The sequence below is a fragment of the Podarcis filfolensis genome (genome assembly GCF_964270895.1).
Source record: "Podarcis filfolensis genome assembly, chromosome: 11".
Classification (NCBI taxonomy): domain Eukaryota; kingdom Metazoa; phylum Chordata; class Lepidosauria; order Squamata; family Lacertidae; genus Podarcis; species Podarcis filfolensis.
Window position 1 is genome coordinate 20,418,836 of NC_139613.1, and position 20,985 is coordinate 20,439,820.

General features: G+C 45.3%; 1 protein-coding gene across 8 annotated transcripts in view; it reads left to right on the top strand.

Moving 5' to 3' along the window:
- The first annotated feature begins 2,184 nt into the window (after positions 1-2,184).
- Positions 2,185-20,985, top strand: part of PARP8 (poly(ADP-ribose) polymerase family member 8) — a 158,286-nt gene continuing 139,485 nt past the window's right edge. For 2 of the 8 annotated variants that reach the window (XM_083576068.1, XM_083576065.1), the window contains exons 1-2: positions 2,358-3,187; positions 4,144-4,204. In XM_083576068.1, the coding sequence (XP_083432194.1) occupies positions 3,097-3,187; positions 4,144-4,204 (152 nt within the window). In that variant the 5' untranslated portion in view covers positions 2,358-3,096. Of the gene's footprint in view, positions 2,278-2,326; positions 3,188-4,143; positions 4,205-20,985 lie in introns of those variants that run through there. The other 6 variants (XM_083576066.1, XM_083576067.1, XM_083576064.1 and 3 more) reach the window with 5 other exon arrangements.

Below are 20,985 nucleotides of genomic sequence, written 5' to 3' on the forward strand. Positions count from 1 at the left end.
GAGGAGTCATTAGGTGTTGGCACCAAGGAAATCAGTTAAAATGTTGAATTTTGGCAATTATTAGATTCTATATTGGATAGTCAGAGGAAACAGTACGATACATGGCTTATTGCTACCATTTTATAGACTACTTTTCTGAGCCTCTTTTCTGTTGCGTATGTATGGTGCTTGTGTCAATGGTCATTGTCCTGGCCTTAGTTAGAGGCTGTGGTGGAGACTTGGGATTTTTGGGGGGAGTTGTTTAACTGCCCCCCCCATTCCTGGTTTCAACACAGGTGTGAACCAAATCCAGGTGAGCTATAAAGGTCTCTTTAGCGTCATATGCAAAATTCTTGCAAGGCCCTGGATGTTGCGGGGTTCCTGGGTCTATGGATTTTGTAAGGCTGACATAAGGAAAGTCATGCTGGATCAGGCAAATTGCCCATCTAGTTCAGCATCCTGTTCTCAGAGTGGCCAACCAGATGCCTGTGGGAAACTCTCTTCTCCTGGGATTTCCAGCATCTAATATTCAGAAAACTGTGGAGGTAGATCATAGACATCATGGCTAGAAGCCACGGATAGCCTTATTCTCCATGAATGGGTCCTGTCCTTTAAAGCCATCCGCGTTGGAATGCATGTGACTTCCACTGCTGGTAAAAGTCCTACCACATAGACTCTGCTATGTATAAACACATTTGCTATGTGGGGTGACCCATTCACATGCCTGAACTTGATGGAGCACACACCAAAGAGTTAGGCAGACACCCATCATGGCAGTCGCATCTGGCTTGGCCCCAAGGCTGTGCTTAAGTTACGAGCACTAAAGGCCAGGAGAACTGATTTCAAGGCCCACTTTATATAGGATTCAGGGCAGGCATAAAAGCCCTTCCTTGCTTAAACTTCCCAAGTGTGACCAGTAACATGTCTGTCTTTGTTATATCTCACCTATTTCTCTTTTCTCCCCCTCCAACTTTTTCTGCTCACAACAATTATGTGAGGTAGTCTGGGATGAGAAGGGGTGCTTAACCCATGGCTACCCAGGAAGCTTCAGGGCCAAGTGAGAATTTATTTATCACAGTGATCACCTTTAGAATTGTAGAGTCCTAAGAGACCATGGGGGACGCAGGTGGCTCTGTGGGTTAAACCACAGAGCCTAGGGCTTGCCGATCAGAAGGTTGGCGGTTCAAATCCCCACGATGGGGTGAGCTCCCATTGCTTGGTCCCTGCTCCTGCCAACCTAGCAGTTCGAAAGCATGTCAAAGTGCAAGTAGATAAATAGGTACCGCTCCGGTGGGAAGGTAAACGGCGATTCCGTGTGCTGCTCTGGTTCGCCAGAAGCAGTTTAGTCATGGTGGCCACATGACCTGGAAGCTGTATGCCAGCTCCCTCAGCCAATAAAGCGAGGTGAGCACTGCAACCTCAGAGTCAGCCACGACTGGACCTAGTGGTCAGGGGTCCCTTTACCTTTAAGAGACCATGGGGGTCATCTAGTCCAATCCCCTGAAACGCAGGTAACTTTTGCTCAAGGTGGGTCTTGAACGCATGGCCTGGAGATTAAGAGCCTCATGCTTTACCAACTGAGCTATCCTCACAACAACCCTGTGAGGCAGGTAAAGCTGAACAAACTGAACAATGAGACCACCCAGGAGGCTTCATGGCTGAGTGGGGATTCAAACCCTGATCTCACAGGTCAGACATCAAGCCAGGACAAGGATACCTTACACAGGTATATGCAGGGATGTTAACTCGAAAAAAATACTGGGGGGCTCAGCTAAGCCCCGCCCCGTATTATCGATCGCATGATGGTGCACACCATCTGAATGTCAATGTCCATCGACTGGGGGAGGCAGCCCCCTCAAATCTTTTATCGGAGGACCTCAGCCCCTGGGAGTTGGACTTCCAGACGATGCCACACTCCAACTCCCAAGAGCCCCGGCCAACACGCCCAATGGTCAGGGACGACGGGCGTTGCAGGCCAGCAGCCCCTGAAGGGCCACAGGTCCGTCCCCTCCCGCCCCAACCCCCCCCCCCGCTTGGCCGCGCCGAGGCCTAACCTAACCCAACCCAGTATCCTAAAAGGGCAGCGCAGGAGCTGGCGGGACTCGCGCGCAAAGGAGCCTTTTTTTGCCCCGCGCCCACCACGAACCGCCTCCTCTTCCTCTGGCTGCTCCCCGAGGGAGCTACCTCTCCCGGGAAGAGCCGCCTGGCAGGGGAGCGCGGCGGCCGCTCGCCTGGAGACCTCTCCGCCTCCTCCTGCTGCTCCTCCGCCTCCACCGGCTCCGGCGTCGGCGAGCAACAGTACGTGTGGCGGGCGGAGTGTCTGGGCTGGGAGCGGCGGCGGCGGCGAGGGGAGGGGTTTGCGGCTTGGCGTCGCTGCAGAAGTGTCGGCCTCTCGGGGAGCCGCCACTGTGCGCGCGCGGGTGGATGCCGACGGGGGAAGAGCCTCGCTCGCCCGCCTGCCGCTTCCAGCTGCCGCCGCCGCCGAGGCTTCTTGGGGGCTGCTCTCCTTTCGCCTCCTCCTCCTCCTCCTCCTCCTCCTCCTCCTCCTCCTCCTCTCCTCCTTGTCAACATCTCTCCCGCCCCGCGGTGGCGGAGGGGAGCCGGGATGTGAAGCCTCCGGTTCCGATTCGGTGGGCTCTGCCTCGATCTCCCGGGTGCTGCTGCTGCTGCTGCCGCCTGGCTGCCTTCCCCCCGCGGTTCCCCGAGCGCCAGGATCCCTCTCGACCCCCTGACTCTCGGATCTATTGTCGAAGCCGGGAGGAGGAGGAGGAAGAGCAGGAGGAGGAGGACATCGGTCTGCACATCTGGGCGAGCGCATCTGGGCATGCAACATCGACCTTTCCTCCGGGGTGGGGAGCAAACAAGGAGGAAGAAGACCTTTCCCCCCTCGCCTTCTGGCTATTTTTCTTTCCCCGCTAACCCCCCATCCTTCCTCGGAGGTTTCCATCTTTTAACTGCCTCTTAACACTGGCAGAGAAGGAAGGAAGGAAGCCAACGAGCGAGCGAGGGAGGAGGTGGTGGTGGTGGAGGAGGAGGTGGCGGCGGCGGGGTTGGAAATCCGAAGGCTGCTCTTTTTTTTTCTTTTTTAATTTTTTTCCTCCCCCAGGGATTTAGTTCATGGGGATGTGTTCAAGGCAAGAGAGGATTCAGAAGGATATTGACATTGTGATCCAAAAGTGCAAGGCGGAAAAGGACTGCCTGTTTGCAGGTGAGTTTGCCAGCCGCTGCTCTTGGTTCTTCCTCGATGCCCCCCACTCCCGCGCCCATGAAATGCTTTCGGGCGTGTGTGGGTTTTTTTTTTGGGGGGGGTGTTCTTTTGGTGTCGCCTCCCCCCCTCCAAATGGCATCACGATTCTCTGTTGACAGTTCTCTGTGAGAACAACGCTGATCTTTCCCCCCCTGAAAGCTTGCAAGGATCTCTCCCTCCTTACCCCCACCCCGGCACATACAGACACGCACACACAACACTAATGCTCTGTGGGGCACCTAAGTGAACCTCAAGCGCTGGATGCTTTCCTCAGTTAGGTTGCCTTTTGATCTATTTGGTCAGATCTTCCATCTGATTGATTTCTCAAGAGTCTCCCCCGTTTTGTTTTTTGGTGTGTGTGATCAGCAGAGCTAAACAAAAACAAATATATATATATATATTTAAAAACCCAACACAAAACTGTGCCCATATTTTGTGTGTATGGGGAGCAGACTGATGGTGGCATAGAAGAAGGCTTCTTCCAAGGTGGAACTTGAGAGATTATTATCTACAGATGTCCAGAGCTGGGCTGTCTTCCTTTTTGTGATCTCTCTCTCTCTCCACCCCATCTCTCCCTCCTCAATATTTGGCTTGTTGCTTTCCTCTATGATCATTACTTGCAATGTTTAATATGCGTTTAGCAGTCTGGCTTGTTGCTGCCTGTTGCCTTTACTGACAATGGAAATTCTTTCCGTTGCCATAGTACCGAGGCAGCACTTGTTGCAGGGAGGGGAGGGGGGTTCCTGCTGTAACATTATTTCTCTCTCCACCCCCCCCCCCCTTAAGACTAATCCCTGTGCCCATATTGGTGGCCGGCTGGGGGTGGGCTGAACACGAGAAGCAAGTTCACACGCTAGGCGTCATGCACAAAACGAACAATAAGCGTTCAGCAACAACACAGCTCTTTTGTGTTTCAGATTTCAGATACGCAGATTCCACTTTTACCTTCACCTACGTCGGAGGATCCAAAAGGTATGAGTAAGTTGAAGCAGCTTAATTACCTTTGACTCTCTATTGATTCCAAACCAGCTTGTATCCAGTAAGTTAAGAATTCTCCCCCCTCCTTTTTTCCCTTTGAAGATAGTGTTGATGCCTTGAGGCTTCTTTTGGAAGAAATATTGGTCTGGAAACAGGTGTTCTGTGGGGCGATGATTCGTCATCAGAGGCTCATTGATCAAGGGCTCTGCTCTTGCTTGTTTTGCCTTTCCTTGCTCTTGCTCTGAATATATGCAGGGTTATTTTCGACAGGTGTAGAGGGAGGTGGATCACCAGAACAGAAAGTAAGTGTTTTGAGAGGCGTGGGTGTAGAAAGAGCACAGTCAGGAATGAGTAATGTTTGTAGTGCAATGCCCATGGAAATTCAGATCCCATGTCAACCATCAGCAAAAGTAAAAGGAAGTAATGACAGCAGCGAAGGCAAGGCTGCAATACGTTAACACTGTATGCAATTTTCTGTGTTAATGCTGCAGATAATTGAAATAAGGGGGGGAAATATTCAATAAAGTTTATGGTGCATATAACTATCACTTCTTTAACAGCTGAGCAATGAACCAATTAACTGTGACACACTTTGAAGTTATTCACAGTTGGTGGACATTGTTTTGGCTACAGTAATCTTCACTTCATTGAATAAATCTCACCCTGTGTTTCATTTTTTTTATATAAAAAAAACCCTGCAACAGCTATGTAATTTTTTTATTGCATAATGTGCTGTATTAATGGGCAAAGAGGCTTGGCTGCAAGGCAGAAGGACTTTCAAAGGAAAAGCTGTTGCCCATTGTCTAGATTAAGTTGCTTTTTGTGGTGTTATGTTGAGAGACTGACTAGGTTAACATTATCCCTCAAATATCAGGAGCAAGTGGTGAGTTTTGAAATGGAAGCCAATCTTGGTGATAGTTTCAGCAGTTCATATCTGCTTTTTGTGTATACATGAAAGCAGATTTTGGTGATAGTTCCAGCAGTTCCTACCTGGTTTGTGTGTGTGTGTGTGTGTGTTTGTAAAATATTTTCGAGTGATCTCTGTAGAAGGACAATACATTGAAGTTTTATGAGAACAAGGTGCCAAAAGACTTTTTTCCAATTAGAATTGTCCCCCATACACCTGCTTTTCTACCCATGGGGCTAATTTGGGCAGTATATGTGGGAGGCAGTGGAAGACAGGAGTGCCTGGCGTGCTCTGGTCCATGGGGTCACAAAGAGTCGGACACGACTAAACGACTAAACAACAACATCTTTCTGTCTGCAGGTGGAAAAACAGTTGGGTCAATTTTGACTGGAAAAAGTAGCCCAAGGGGGAAAAATGGTTAAGGGTAACCAAGGGTCTGGAAAACCAGCCTTATGAGGAACAGTTGTGGGAGTTGGGTATGTTTAGTCTAGATAAGATGAGACTAAGAGGAGATAGGATAGCCATCTTCAACTGTCTAAAGGGCTGTCACATGCAAGATGGAGCAAGCTTGCTTTCTCCTGCTCCGGAAGTTAGGACTCAATGGCTTCAAGTTACAAGAAAGGAGATCCAGACTAAACATCAGGAAGAACTTTAAATGGTAAAAGCTGATCTCTCCTTCCTTGGAGGTTTTTAAGCAGAGGTTGGATGGCCATCAATTATGGATGCTTTAGCTGAAATTCCCACATTGCATGAGGTTGGACTAGATGACCCTTAGGATCCTTTCCAACTCCTCAATTCTATGATTTTATGATACTAAGCAACACCCCCAATACACACACACACACACACACACACACACACACGTCATATTTGAAGTCCCTGCCAGGTTGGATTTCAGGTTTTTAATCAAAATGTTGATTGCATATTTCCCAGCATCTTATCTACTTCAGGACTCTGGCCTGCATTCTTCAGATTAAACTGTATTTATCCATCGCTATATCACTCCAGCCCAATCCATAGCCCTATCATATGCAGAGCTAGGCACACCTAGATAAGTGGTCCTAGGCTGATGGACCCAACTGTTCATAAGACGAGGTTGCTGGTGAGAACTTCCGGCAAAAGGTTCCTATGAGTTACGGTACTCTTTAGGGTTGCACCTTGGTCATTTCTGTCTGCCTTGTGGGGCAGGAGTTTAGCTTGTTGTTAAATGCTAAGGGCACCTTCCCTTCTGAATCTGCAGCCTAGATGTGCTTAAAAAGCAGTTCGGTGGAATTGTTTAAGATTTAAAATGATTGGCAGCTTGATCCTAAGTACATGAGCACTGTAATCAGACTTTGTAGCCATTCTTGTAGGTGTTGTTGCAACAGCCAAACTTGTGTTGTGACAGCTATTGTGGCACCTTGTGTGACACAAGCTGGTCAGAGTTGGATTGCTCCAGTATGTTTGTTTCCTCGACATCATTGGTGCACATATGTGCTAGTGAGAGGAGCTGGTGGTCCAGTTCACAGGTCCGAGGATGACACATCTGAGGTCAAAAACAAAACCTTTCTGAATTGTTTCTATGCAATGCAAAGACTGCCTCATCTAACTAAGGCTTGCTGTTGATTGCATCCCCGATAAGAAAGCAGCATCTGCAATCAGCTTCCAGCAGCGGACAAGGGGACATGTGGACTTCTTTTTCCGACTCTGGTTCTCCACTTTGTACTTTGACTGGCAGTGGGCTCTCCAGGGTCTCAGTCCAAGGTCTTCCTGATCACCTGCTACCTGATTCTTTTAACCCAGGGCTGGCCAACGTGATGGATGTATGGCACGTGTTGCCTTTTTGATGGTGCTTTCCTGGTGTTCTGGGACTCTAGTTCTCAATAGCCCAGGCCAGCATGGTCAAAAGTCAGGGATAAATGGGAGCTGTTGTTGGACTACATCTGTGAGGCTCCAAATTGTTTTAACAAGAAATGCCAAGACTTGAACCTGAGGTTTTCTGATTGCAAAATGTGTGCTGTATCCCTGAGTTGTGATCCCTTTTCTAGTGGCTAATAGCCATTGCTAGGCTTGCCTTCCATCAGTGTGTCAGATTCCTTTCAAAGCTGCCTAAGCCAATGGCTATCACATCTTTGGGTGGTGAGTTATGTAGTGTGTGAAGATTTCCTATTGTTTGTCCCAAATCTCCCATTGTGCAACTTCATTGGATCCCCCTGGATTTTAGCACTGTGAACAGGGATGCTTGAGGAATTCCTTCTTTGTGAATTCCAGTATCAGTTGACCTGATCTACAACTCAAGGATGAATGTGCAGATCAGAATGCACTTTTCCGGTGACTTTTGCAATTCTCCGATTTTTTTGTGATGCCAAAATGCATATAATATGTTACTTTTGAGAAAAGCAAACTCAGAATGTGCATTCAGAAGTACATATTTTGTGAGAAAACGTGTTCACACACAATTTTTAATACTTAGGCATCAGTTAAATAAGCTATCAGAGTGAGAAAAACCTTTCCCACTTTTTAGACACATAATTTTATAATACTCTGTGACGTTCACTCATAGTGCTCTTTTTCAACTAAAAGCCCCAGAATGCCATAGATTTTCTTTATAGGAGTAGGGCATTTATTTGGAAATAGCCCCATAAATTCCAATAGAGCAAGCAATACAGTGGTACCTCGGGTTACAGACGCTTCAGGTTACAGACGCTTCAAGTTACAGACTCTGCTAACCCGGAAATAGTACCTTGGGTTAAGAACTTTGCTTCAGGATGAGAACAGAAATCGCGCAGCAGCAGTGTGGTGGCAGTGGGAGGCCCTATTAGCTAAAGTGGTGCTTCAGGTTAAGAACAGTTTCAGGTTAAGAATGGACCCCCAGAATGAATTAAGCTCTTAACCCAAGGTACCGCTGTACTTTCCTTCCTAGTAAATATGTTCAGTATCGGGAGTAATATGTTGAAGATGCTATGAGTACATTAATGAGAATAACTTTCTATTACCCCAATTTAGCTATGGCAATAAGTTTAAATGCCAGTTACTTTTGCTATATGTTAGTGACAAACACGGTTTTATATTCCCAGCACAGGACAAATAGATGTGATTTCAGTCACAGGTGAGGTTTTTGAATGGGTGAAGTCTGCTATGAGAGGGGTTTGGAAATTGTGGTCTGTGGAGCTACATGGTGGTCTAACGGGAGCTACATTCAGATGGTCTGTGGTGTGTCAGTGAATTTTCAGTTGACGACAAGAGGCAGCAGATCCATCACATTAAATGTTGCTATTGATTTTTAATTGGGTTCCTTTTTTGCGCTTCTTCGTTTCTTCTATTACATTTTATTGTATTACCATTCAAATCCTATGGAATTGAAAATGTAGAAAAATAAAATGCAGTCTATCTGGAGTAAAGGAAGCAATAAAAGTACAATTTAAAATCATACAGCATCTAGCACAGTGCATTACAATTGCTACAAAAGCTAGAAAAATTATTAAGTGGTCCTCCAGTGATTTTCAAGTGGTCCATGGTTGGTGGGGAGTATGGCAACCGCTGTCCTATGAAATGCAAACTGTTGTCTTAGGTTACAATTCAAAACAAGAGTTACAGTATAATCCTAAACATATTTACTCAGTAGAAGGACTTCCTTCCATGCAAATGTGCATATGATTTCAGACTGAAGTGCGTGTAAGAGTGAAATCTTTTAAGCATGTTTACTCAGAAGTAAGGCCAACTGTGTCCAATATGACACACTCGCTGGTGTGTTAGGATTGCAGACTTAGGCTGCAGTTCTGTGGAAACTTATTTGGAAGTACTGTAAACCCCTATGTAATCAACGGGACTTACTTTTGAGTGCAAAGGATCGATTCACACATCTGTTGAAATCCCTGAACTTAAGGTGTTTGTCTTGGACTGTGTACTGATGGGTCCGTGTGTATCTACAATAAAGTTTAAAATGTCTATCTAGTGGAAAAAGCACTAGATTTGAGAGTGTTTTCAGATTTCACAAGATACTGGAATTCACATTAGGGTGTTTAACCTCACAGCTTTAGGTCCTTTAGCTTCAAGCAAGAAACAAATGCAAACAGCATTTACAATTACAATTAAATTTCATAACCAAGGAAGTTAATGCATTTGCTTTCTCATCAGCAATTTTAGAGATGCTTTGTACGGATGATCAATAGCTCAAGGCTGGGACTCAAATGACCTTTTCGGTGCTGTGTGATTTATCGTGAAAACTCTTGCAACATTTTTAGTACTCAGATGGGTGCTGGTGATTTGGTTTGCTGATTATTATTATTCTTAGATATATGAAATTGGCTCCTAATGATTGTCCTCAGAAGCCAAAATCTCATTCCTTGAACCTGCAATGGGTAATGAGCCTTGTGCATCAAATCACAGTGGAATGATGATATTGCTAAGCACTCTATTGACTGTTCAAATAACTTCACATTATTATCTTTGTTATCTTTACAGCACTGTTGTGAGATAGGTCAGTTTCAGCTGTCCTGGGACCCTCATTCTCATGTGGGTTAGCTGCTATGCATGCCATCCATGTATTGGCATTCATAGACCTGTCTTGCATCATTGCATGTTCTGCACATACTTGGACATCATTGTGGGACTGGATAGACACATTCTAGGAAGTGGGTACTGAACACCCATTATACCAAACTCCTGAACCAAGAAATTGTTTTCCCAATTATTTGTGATCAGATTCTGAGTCTGGGAACGACTGGCTTGTGTAACACCACGTAATGAATTCTTGACTGAGTTGAGACTTGAACAGGGAGTTTTCTCACTTACGTTCTTAGCCACCATACTATACCAGTGTCCCAGAATTATTATTGTTTTTCTGCATGGGCAATCCTCAAGCGTGGGAGATCATAATGTGTGAATTGGGCTACAGCAGTTAAATGCTAGGAGCAATTTCCATGATTGTAGCAGCTGGATGTGGTGTCATTAGAATCACAGCCGTGCTGTTGACTGCCTCTGCCATTGCCTAGCTTATTCCTTCTGTTTCTCCCCAGAAGATCAGGGCTGTTTGGATGAAAAGAGAAAAGGGGTGTGTGTGTGTGTGTGTGTGTGTGAGAGAGAGAGAGAGAGAGAGAGAGAGAGAGAGAGAGAGAGAATTTGAGGTCAGTTAACAAATTCAGAAACACATTAACACCCTTCCTTTTCACACTTCTGGCTTTTTCTAACCCTCTCTGCACCAGGGCAAATCCTCATTTCACAGAGGGCAGGGAAGGGATTACCTTTAAACGGCAACACCTCCTTTTAGTGGGCAGAGAGAAAAGGGAAATGAAAGAATAGGCAACAGAGATTAAAATAAAGACTGCAGCCAGTTTGAGCCAGTTTTGCCGTACCGAGAGATGATTGTATAGCTTTGCTTCTGCTGCCAATGGCATATGATCTCCAGGGACTCAGCTACATTGGCAAAGAGAAAGCGCTTTATAGGCATTGTATATGCATTATAACACTGTGACACCAGAAGGCGCTGTAGAGTTCTATTTTTGCAATCCCAATTCCTCATAAAAAGTTTACAATGTCTTTAACTGAAATGCTTCTTTGATGTGTTGAGATCCAACCCAGGAGATGGACAGGGCTTGCATTATCAGTGTAATAGTAAAAGCTTTACTAGTTGGTGAGATAAATGGGCAAAGCAATCCTAACCCACAGAAGTCCACCTGAGGAGGGTTAGGATGGGGTGGAACTGCTGTTTCATTGAATGTTCTATCCACTGCAACTAGGCTCCCAGCACCCCCAAATAAATCTCCAGAAATATAGATGTCCCACTAAGAGTACAACTCCTTTCAGGGACATGGCAGGGTATGGATCAAGAAGCAGCAGCTACTTATCCCCTGACTCCTGTGTTAAAAATTGAATCCTTCTGCACTGGTCTTTGCATCTGTCTTGTCTATAGCTCAGGATAGCTCAGTCAGTGTGGCATGAGAGTTTTAATATCAGGCTTGTGGGTTCGAGCCCCATGTTGAGCAAAAATTTTTTCTGCATTCCAGGGGGTTGGATTAGATGACCCTTGTGGTCCCTTGATTCTATGACACATGGGACTAGCGGGGAGGAGTCACTGTGCCGTAAGTTGGGGTGAGCAAACAGCAGCTTCCATTTGTAAATTGGAATGCAATTTGAAGACTCCAGAAATCTGCTCACTTTTAAAGCTCTTGAAAAGAAGTGTCCGCCTATAATATGCATTCAGCAGGTCCTCCAGCAGCAGAGGCATGGGAGTGGTGGAGGTAATGGGGCTTCTTGTGTCCCACTCTATGCAGCTGCCCTAGGATTTATGGTGGTATTACCACTGCCAACAGCATGCCAGGTGGGCAGGAAACCAGGTGAGCAGGTGAGGGGATTGGAGAGGAAGGGTTTGTGTGTTCAGAACACTGAAATGACTTTGTTCCTGCATCTACTTGTAAGAAAGAGTTCATCCAACTTTTTTTTTTGCTTTCCATGGGATCGTAGAATTTGTGGGCTTCCGCAAGACAGTTTATTGTGGAGTTGGAACTAATTGTGCATGCAAGCTTCTCACAGTGTCCACACAATGCCCCATATTAGGTTTGCATTTAAACTGGATCTGCTGTTTCCCAGGAAAATCCAGCATTAGCTCAGAATTCAGTAATGGTCACCTTGGAAACAGCGTTATATTTTATCAGAGCAACTTGCAAAGGCCGAAGCTGAAACATTTTGCTGTCAGAATTTAGCAATTCTGTTTTGTCAGTCAGTGTAAAAATATATGTGGTTTTAGTGATTAACTGCACACTACCAGGATCCAAAAGATACTTGTCTGATGCTTTCATATGTGTCCCTCTGTCTGGTAAATCTTGATTAAAAGAGTGCTGGAAATTGTAGCTCTGCAAGGCATAAACTAGAGTTCCCAGGATTCTTTGGGGAAAGTAATGTGCTTTAAATGTGCTTTGTGGAAGCACCCTTTTAGAGTCAGAAGGGATGTTGGTGGTCAGTGCAGGATCGACAATGATGGGTGCAACTAAGCACTTCTGACAGATGGCTGTGCAGCCGTTGCTTAGAGAGCTCCAGCAAAGGGGCAGCCTGCATCTCCACAGGCAGTATGTTCCACTGTCAAACAGATCTTGCCCTAAAAAAAAGTTTATCCCAACCTGCCTCCCTGCAATTTCCACCCATTGGCTTAGTCCTGCCCCGTGGAGCGACAGAGAGAGCAAGACCGTTCCATCTTTTGTGTGAAGGTCTTTTCACTGCTAAGTTTAGATGTGATTGAAGGCCCTCGAATGCTAAACTGCCAGGAGTTCACATTGTTAAGTTTTCCTTTCACCTGCCTGAGTTAAGCATTTGAAAGTCGATTATAATTCTTGATGCCTGATGCTGAAGAGAGGGGAATTCAAACCGGCTGACTTATGACATTTTTATTAGGATGGATAATGTTGACTCTGTAAAGACCTGCATCCCTTGTGGCCGAGGCAAAGAGAGGTTAGCATTTCTTCCGTGACTGTGTGGCATGTTTCTGCCTGTGAAGGGAATGAAGAGCACTTCTGTCTCAACTGGCTTCGCTCAAGTGCATGCAGGATGGGATTCTCATCCTGCCTTCCTTCATGGTAGGGGGAAAAATATTTTCTTGTTTTCTGTGCCCAGAAGGGAGATTCACAGCCGAAACTGTATGACCAAAAGGTAAAATTGGCCAAGGTTGATGGGCACAGGTTGACTTTGCATTTTCAGGGATGTTAAATTCAAACAGGCTACAATAAGTGGAGAATTTGCCTTTTCCACAAAAGTGAGAACCAGTCTGCATATTTTCATAGTCCTGGTTTGTTGGGGTTCCCCTCCCCTTATTTTTATGGTAAGAATTCCCCGCTTTATCTTTCTGTTTCATTCCTTGCTGTTAAGATTGCTTTGCCCAATATTAACGATGCATATCAGATTCTGTGCTTCAAATTGCAGCCTCATGACTACGATCACATTCCAGCCTGCACATCGGTGGTAGGTGTGCATGTTCTGAATGCTGAAGGTCTCAGGTTCAATGTGTGGATCCTCTAGCTTGTCATGGATCAGGGAAGAGATCACAGGAAAGATCCTTTGCCTGAGACCCTGGAGAGCCACTGCTAGTCAAAATAGACAATACTGGCCTAGATGTACAAATCAGCCTCACTGGATATAAGGCAGCTTCTTTTGATTCTAGGAAAGATTTCCATTCCCCACAGGAAGCCTCCCTGCACATTTGGAGAATGGCTTTGCTGTATTAGACCTCCAAGCTTATCTAATACAGCCTGTTGTTTCCAACATTGACCAGCCAGATGCCTAGGGAATCTCATAAAGCAGGGCATAAAAAGGAGAACAGTTCCCTGGTAACTAGAGATGTGCAAATCTGTAAAGTTTGGTTTCTCCCCATTTCTCATTTTTCCAATCTTAAGTTCAGTTCTCTACATTTTCAAATCGGTTTGCATTTTTAAAAAATGTCCTCATTAAAATTCTTTTGCATTTTAGTGCAAATTTCTCCTAATGCTCACATTTTTGTATGCGTTTTCCTCTAATACATACTTCTTTCAAATATAATGCATTTATGTAAGTTATTTATGTGCATGTATGTGCGCACCTTTCTAATAGATGCATTTTTTGCACACATTACTTAGCTGGAGAACTGCACTGCAGAATTTGGAGAAGTGCAAATTTCCAAGGATGGCTGTGTTTTGGTTCTCGTATTGTTTCCAAAAGTGTGAATTAAGTAAGTTCGCCTTTAAATGTGAACTGAGTTGAATTTCTCCCAAATCCATCCTAGAAACTAATGCTTGCTGGCATATTGCTTCTCAGTAATGTAAAGGTAAAGGGACCCCTGACCATTAGGTCCAGTCGTGACCGACTCTGGGGTTGCGGCGCTCATCTCGCTTTATTGGCCGAGGGAGCTGGCGTACAGCTTCCGGGTCATGTGGCCAGCATGACTAAGCCGCTTCTGGCGAACCAGAGCAGCGCACAGAAACGCCGTTTACCTTCCCACCGGAGCGGTACCTATTTATCTACTTGCACTTGACGTGCTTTCAAACTGCTAGGTTGGCAGGAGTGCTTCTCAGTAGGGAGTGGCTAATTGATGTTGTTCAGTTGGTGCCAATGTGCAGGTTCCTGGAAGTTAGGTTCACTATATGCTGGTAGGATGAGAGACCTAGGAAAACAGGAAATGGAATGTAGGAAGTTGCCTTTATATTGGAGGCAGACCCATGGTCAGTACTGTCTACACAAGGGGCAGCCAAAGTGATTTCCTCCAGATGGTGTTGGAGTAAGACTCTTGTTATCTCTTGCCATTGGCCATGCTGGCTGGTGTCAATGGGAGCTGCAGTTCAGTATCACCACATTGACTCTTGTCTGGTCTACAGTGACTGGCAGTGGTTCTTCAAGGTTCAGATGGGGTCTTCTCTCCTGGTCCTACCTGAAGATGCTGGGGATCAAACCTGGAACCTTGTGCATGAAAACCACATGCTCTTATCACTGAGTTATAGTCCTTCCCCAAAGGATAGTGTTTGGCACAAGGTCACCTGGTGAACTTCATAGCTGAAAGGGTATTAGAAGGTCTCATCCATCTTAATTTGGTGCTATAACCATTGCACCACATCCATTCTCTTTGGCATCATCACTGTGGCCATGCAGAGTCATGGATTCCCTAGCAATTAATTGCTCAGGGCCTGATCTCAAAAATAGCAATGCAATGAAATTAATCGGGCAGGTAAGGAAAAGGCTTTATTCACCCTAGTTTCTGCACAGGATCTAAGACTGTAGTTTTGCTGTCATTTCAGTTCTGGCTTCCCGTAGAGCCCAGCATGCGATTTTGGTGGTTGGATCAATAAGAACATCTTTACTCATAAACGGTATTGAGCTGCAATATTGTGGAAATTACGTGACAATCAGATTTAGACTGGACATAAATATGGGCAAAGCAGGGCTGGCATTTGAAGGAGTTTGTCATCCCCCCAGCTCCCACTTCAAATAAAGTTAAAGGAAGAAAAAAGAAAATCTCCTGTGGAGCTCAAGTCTGTGAATTGCATGGATTATCATAAATAATCCTTTCCCTGTGAGGCTTGAGTAATCATTTTTTGGCTGTCTGACTGGCCAGGCACCGCTTCATTTTTCGAAAAACGATCTGCGTTCACATTTCTGAATTATTGGAGCTGTTTGACAGGCCTGAAGTGTTTGCTGGTTTAGGAAGACTGTAATTAGGAATTTATTAGTCGAGAACATCTTTGTGGGATAATCTGGGCACTAAATATGGAACAGGACTGTATAGCAATTTTGATAATTTTTAAACTGCCATTTTTGGAAAGCTCTCAGACAAGTTGAGAGATCTCTCTCCCCCTCCCTCCCATATTGCACGATGCTCAGTCAGGTGCCGTGACAGGGCAAGATTTACTTTCCATTTAAACAGCAGCAGCTTGGCTATTTATTTATTTATTTCCGCAGGAACGAAAAAATGACATTTAGAATTGCAACACGTATTTCTGTTGTTCTACTTTGCTGCCCTGCTTTTTGTGGGATGCTGGCCATTCCAGAATCCAGAGGACTTTAAGGAGTGCTGATCTGGCACCTTTGCAAAGGATGGCATATTGTGCCCTGGAGTCTGCAGATATTTGTACTCAGTTTACGTAAAATGAAGGCTTAGTACTTCTTTCTTTCTTTCTTTCTTTCTTTCTTTCTTTCTTTCTTTCTTTCTTTCGCTCCCTCTCTCTGTCTGCTTTAAACAAGGCTTTCCTGTTAACAAATTGATTTCTAATGGCCTCTCTGGAGCTGATTCCTGCACGATCAGGGTTTCTAAATCACGTGGGGAGCTGTCACATGACTCCCTTCACCCTTAAACCTGGTGTAGGGCTCTGCATGGAATAACACTGATCTGCCAGGGGCAAGGCTTGGCTGCAGACTCCCCACACCCTTTCTCAGCTGTGAAAGCAGGGGTGATGGGAGCTGTGGTCTGCCCCATCTGGAGGGCACCAGGTTGGTGAAGGCTGCTTTAAAGGTAAAATAAGTACAGTGGTACTTCAGTTTACAAACACTTCTGGTTACAAACACTTCGGGTTACAGACTCCACTAACCCGGAAGTAGTACCTTGGGTTAAGAACTTTACCTCAGGATGAGAACAGAAATTGTGCACCGGCGGCACGCATAGCTGTCAACGTTTCCCCTTTTTAAAGGGAAATTCCCTTAATCCGAATAGGATTCCTCGCAAGAAAAGGGAAAAGTTGACAGCTATGGCAGCATGGCAGCAGCGGGAGGCCCCATTAGCTAAAGTGGTACCTCAGGTTAAGAACAGTTTCAGGTTAAGAACGGACCTTTGGGATGAATTAATCTCATAACCAGAGGTACCACTGTAGTTTCTTAGAAATGGACCAATTTCAGGAGTGGTGCAATGTGTTTCCCTTAGGCAGTCCCACTTAGTAACCAGCTGTTATTAAGAGGGGAAGGCTGTAACTTACTGGTAGAGCATTTGTTTGTATGCAGGAGGTCCCAGCTTAGTTTCTGGCATCTCCTTGTAGGGTTTGGGAAAAAATCCTGCCTAAAATCCCAGAGAGCATTACACTACTGGACTAGATGGACCAGTGGTCTGACTCAGTACAATACAACTTCCCTAAGTTCTTATCTTCCTGTACTCCTTGTGCACTTGCTTGCATATTCATATCATGATGTCCAAATGAGGCACATAACACCTTTCTCCTTAACTCATTTTAAAAATCCTGGCTTTTATATCTATATGCTAAAAAGCATATCACATTTTACACACACACACACACACACACACACACACACACACACACATGCATATATATCTATGCAGCCTTCTAAAGAAAGAGGCATTCAAGTGTGAAGTTCCTCAGAACAGCAAACTTATCTGAACCGGAGGTTGCTGGTCTAGTCAATTTCACTGTTCCATTTACCTGCATAGAGCCAAGAGAAGTGGTGGTCATAAAAGAATCAGGATGTTCGAGAGCACTCCCATTTCCTCCTGCTAGGAGACTTCATCTCTCAAACGCTGTTCTTTGCGTATATTTTTTTTGCTGAAGTTGGGCTACTGTTGCAGTAGAAGAAAGCTACTCCTATTGCTTTGTGTAAATACTAATTCTGTACCCAGCCAAAATGTGAGGCAGAAAGCTTATAAGGTGGCATAGACCATGAAATTCCACCATATTCTTCCACCCCCAGTTTTATCTTTCTTGAATGTTCCTGGACTCTCGTTTACAATTCTCTTCCACCCAGTCAGTAAAAATGGCAAGATTAATGTGATTAAGCTTGGATGTTTCCACTCTAAGGTTTAGGTTGGAAAATTAGATTACAGGGGTCGGCAAGACTTACCGGGCATGGACCGGATCACTCCCGTGGAGATCTTCCGTGGGCCGGACTGGTGCAGCGCGACGCTGTAAATCGCATCTGCACATGTCCATGACACTGGAAATCGCTTCTACGCATGCCCAGATGCCAGAAATTGCGCCTGCACAGAAGTGATTTTCAGCGCCACAGACATGCGCAGATGCGATTTTCGGTGTCTGGGCATGCGCAGAAGCGATTTCCGGAGCTGCGAAAGAGAGTCCCTGTGCTGTGCTGCACCAGTTTAGCACAGCACATGGGGACTTTCTGAGTGGGCAGCTTGGTTCAGGGGTGGCTCATGGGCCGGTTAAGCGACCCTCATGGGCTGCTTCTGGCCCATGGGCCTTAGGTTGCTGACCTCTGGATTAGAACCTGTGGCCTGCCAGAGGATTTGGAACTTCTGCTGCCATCAGCCCCAGCCAGCATGGCTAATGGTCAGAGATGATGGGCCCCATGATCCACCTTCTGGTTTAGGTGGTGGTGTGTTTGCAAGGCCTACTGCTTCATTCAGCTCCTCACAGGTTTGCTTTCCCTTAAAAGAAAATGGTGTCAGGGTTCTGTTACATGCATTAGCATCTAACATGGAGCTAGCTGCTTAACACAGCTAGGCTCATTTACATTGTCAAGGAACTGGCTTTTGCCAGAAAATATATTTTTCTTAATTGTTGGTAAAGGCCCACTATTCCCCACCCCCTTAAATAAAGCTGAAAATAAACAGATACTGTTTGTTCTCTGTTACTACTGCTAGGAAACTAATGTTATTGTTACTGTTACCCTTCTGAAAAATAACACCATCCTTCAGAAACAGATAACAGAGACTGAAAAACAGCTAAGGTCAGTCAATTGCAGTGGGTTGACATAGAAGGCAGATAAGAGACAGGGACAGTGCTCATGGTACAGGCGCCTTGATATATCTACTGGTTAAAAATAAATAAATCTGTGTCTGTATAGCTGCACTGGTAAAAATAACAAAGGAAAAAAGAGGAAACGCTGGTAATTTCAGTTTGTATGTCATAAAACTAATAGTTTTAGCCTGATGAAGACCAACATCCTGGGTCAGGTGTCACCAGTACTCCACACATCAGAACTGGTAACCGCACACTTGAGATGGCAAACAATCTTGTCTACCTGGGTTCTACAATAACCAGCAACTTCTGCATCAATGCTGATCTGAGCAAACATATTGGCAAGGCAGCTACAGCAATGGCTCACTTCTCCAAATGGGTATGAGAGAATGAGATTCTAACAACCAATATGAATTTGAAGGCCTACAAGGCTTGCGTGTTGGGCCTCCTGCTTTATGGTAGTGAGTCATGGGCAACTTACACCTACCAAGAGCAATGCCTCAACACCTTCCACAAAGATGGGCTCTTCCAAGCCTAATTCCCAGCATGTTCACACTCCTGTCTCAGTGACAATTACACTGCCTTGGCCATGTCCACAGAATGGAAGATGGCAGGATCCCCAAGGATATGCTCTATGGGGAGCTGGCTTCAGGCATTAGGCCTGGTGGCAGACCAACTCTGCATTATAAAGATGTCTGCAAACGTTCCATGAAGGTTGGCAACATTAACTTCACTGTTAATGCAAGGGACTCCCTTGCAGACGACTGCAGTGCCTGGAGCTTGTGTATACACAGCAGTGACCAAAGGAGGAATGATTTCTGGGAGGAGCTCAGAAAGGAAGAAATGCTATGGTACACTTGCATCAGCACAAGTGGACACTTTCATTTGCCCCATCTGCAGCAAAATATGTCTCTCCTGTATTAGTCTCTATAGCCATAGCAGGCGCTGTGGCTCTCCAACAGTTTGACTTAGCCCCTGAGGGTATTGTCTCTTGAGACAGACAGATGCCAACCAACCCAAATTCTTCATGTGGTAAATTGAGCAGAATCATCTTATGCTGTCCCTCAGATAGTATCTAGAAGGAAAGTGGCACTAGGTTGTACTGAGTAGTGACAAATGGGCTGTTGCCAGTCCTACTCATGCCTTGCTGGGATCGGACCTTTGTGCAACACACCTGGGATGCAAAGGAGAAAGGGGCAGAAGTGCTAGCGCATGAACACCAAAGATTGATTTGGTTATGGGATGGTCCAAGCAACAGGGAAGGTACCTGCTTGCTTTATCCTGTGCACCTCAGTCTCGCCACAGTGGCTCCTAGAATCAGGCTTTGAGCCAGAACTTTTCAGACTCCTAAACTCCTAGACTTAATTTTTTTTGTCAGCAAAATTCTCTCTTAGCTCTGCACAGCGGCTTTTGACCATGATGTGCTCTTCTCTCTACATGAGAGGAATGATAATAGCAATGGGAGTTCCAGGCGTGCAGGGAAAGCTGACTGTCAGGATGGAATTGAACTTAGCAGTTCTTGCATCTGCGAGGAGCATTTTGGCTTAAGTGTCATGCCCTGAGGAGATGGCAAATAGTATAAATTTGCAGGCAAATATATCACGATAAGCTTTTATTAATTTTTAAATTAAAAAAAACAAGACAAGACATGCTTTAGGATATAGAGCACAACTGAAAAAGATTTGTAGAATATGTTGGAATGCTGAAGCCCTAAAAGGCTAATCACTCTCCCTTCTCAAATTTTGGAGCCACCCACGGTTAGGCACCTTTAAATGCACGAAACATTTAAAGCATCATCATACCACTTTAAACAGTCATGGCTTCCCCCAAAGAATTCTGGGAAGTGTAGTTTGTTAAGGGTTGTTAGAAGGCCTCTATTCCCCTCACAGACTGGTTTCACAACCAGTCCTTCTTCCCAGGGAACTCCTGAGAATTGCAGCCCATCCCAACAATAATTAACACATAATAATTAATAGTTAAAAAGTGAGAATGAGAGGGTCAGAGAGATGCCAGAAAAATATTTTGGGAGAGTAGCCCAATCTGCATTATACATTTAAATCAGTATCATAACAGTCATGGCTGTCCTGGGAAAGTTCTGGGAGGTGTTGAATGTTAAGGGTTCTGAGGGCTGTTAGGAGACCCTTACTCCCCTCCCAGTGTTCCTTGGGAAGAGGGATTGATTGTTAGATCACTCTGGGAATTGTAGTTCCAGGAGGGGAATAGGGGTGTCCTAACAACTCTTTAACCCGCCCATCTAACTACAGTTCCCAGGATTCTTCGAGGCAAGCCATGGTGGCTTAAAGTGGTATGATACAGATTTACAGTGGTACCTCGGGTTACAGACGCTTCAGGTTACAGACGCTTCAGGTTACAGACTCCACTAATCCAGAAATAGTACCTCGGGTTAAGAACTTTGCTTCAGGTTGAGAACAGAAATCGTGTTCCGGCGGCATGGTGACAGCGGGAGGTTAAGAACGGACCTCCAGAACGAATTACGTTCTTAACCCGAGGTACCACTGTAAATGAATAGTGCCGATGGGGCCTTTTTACTACATTTGCTGTGGCTCTTTTGCTGTACTATGTTTAGTGCCTAGCCAGTTTGTGAACCTATGTCTGTCTGTGGCTGCCCTCTGCAATTTGGCACTAGCTAAATTGGAAATGCTGGTGTGGATGTGAACGCTAAAAACAGTTTGATCTGAAAATGGAAGGCAGTGCAGAAGATGGGTGTGAGAGGCTAGGTGTTT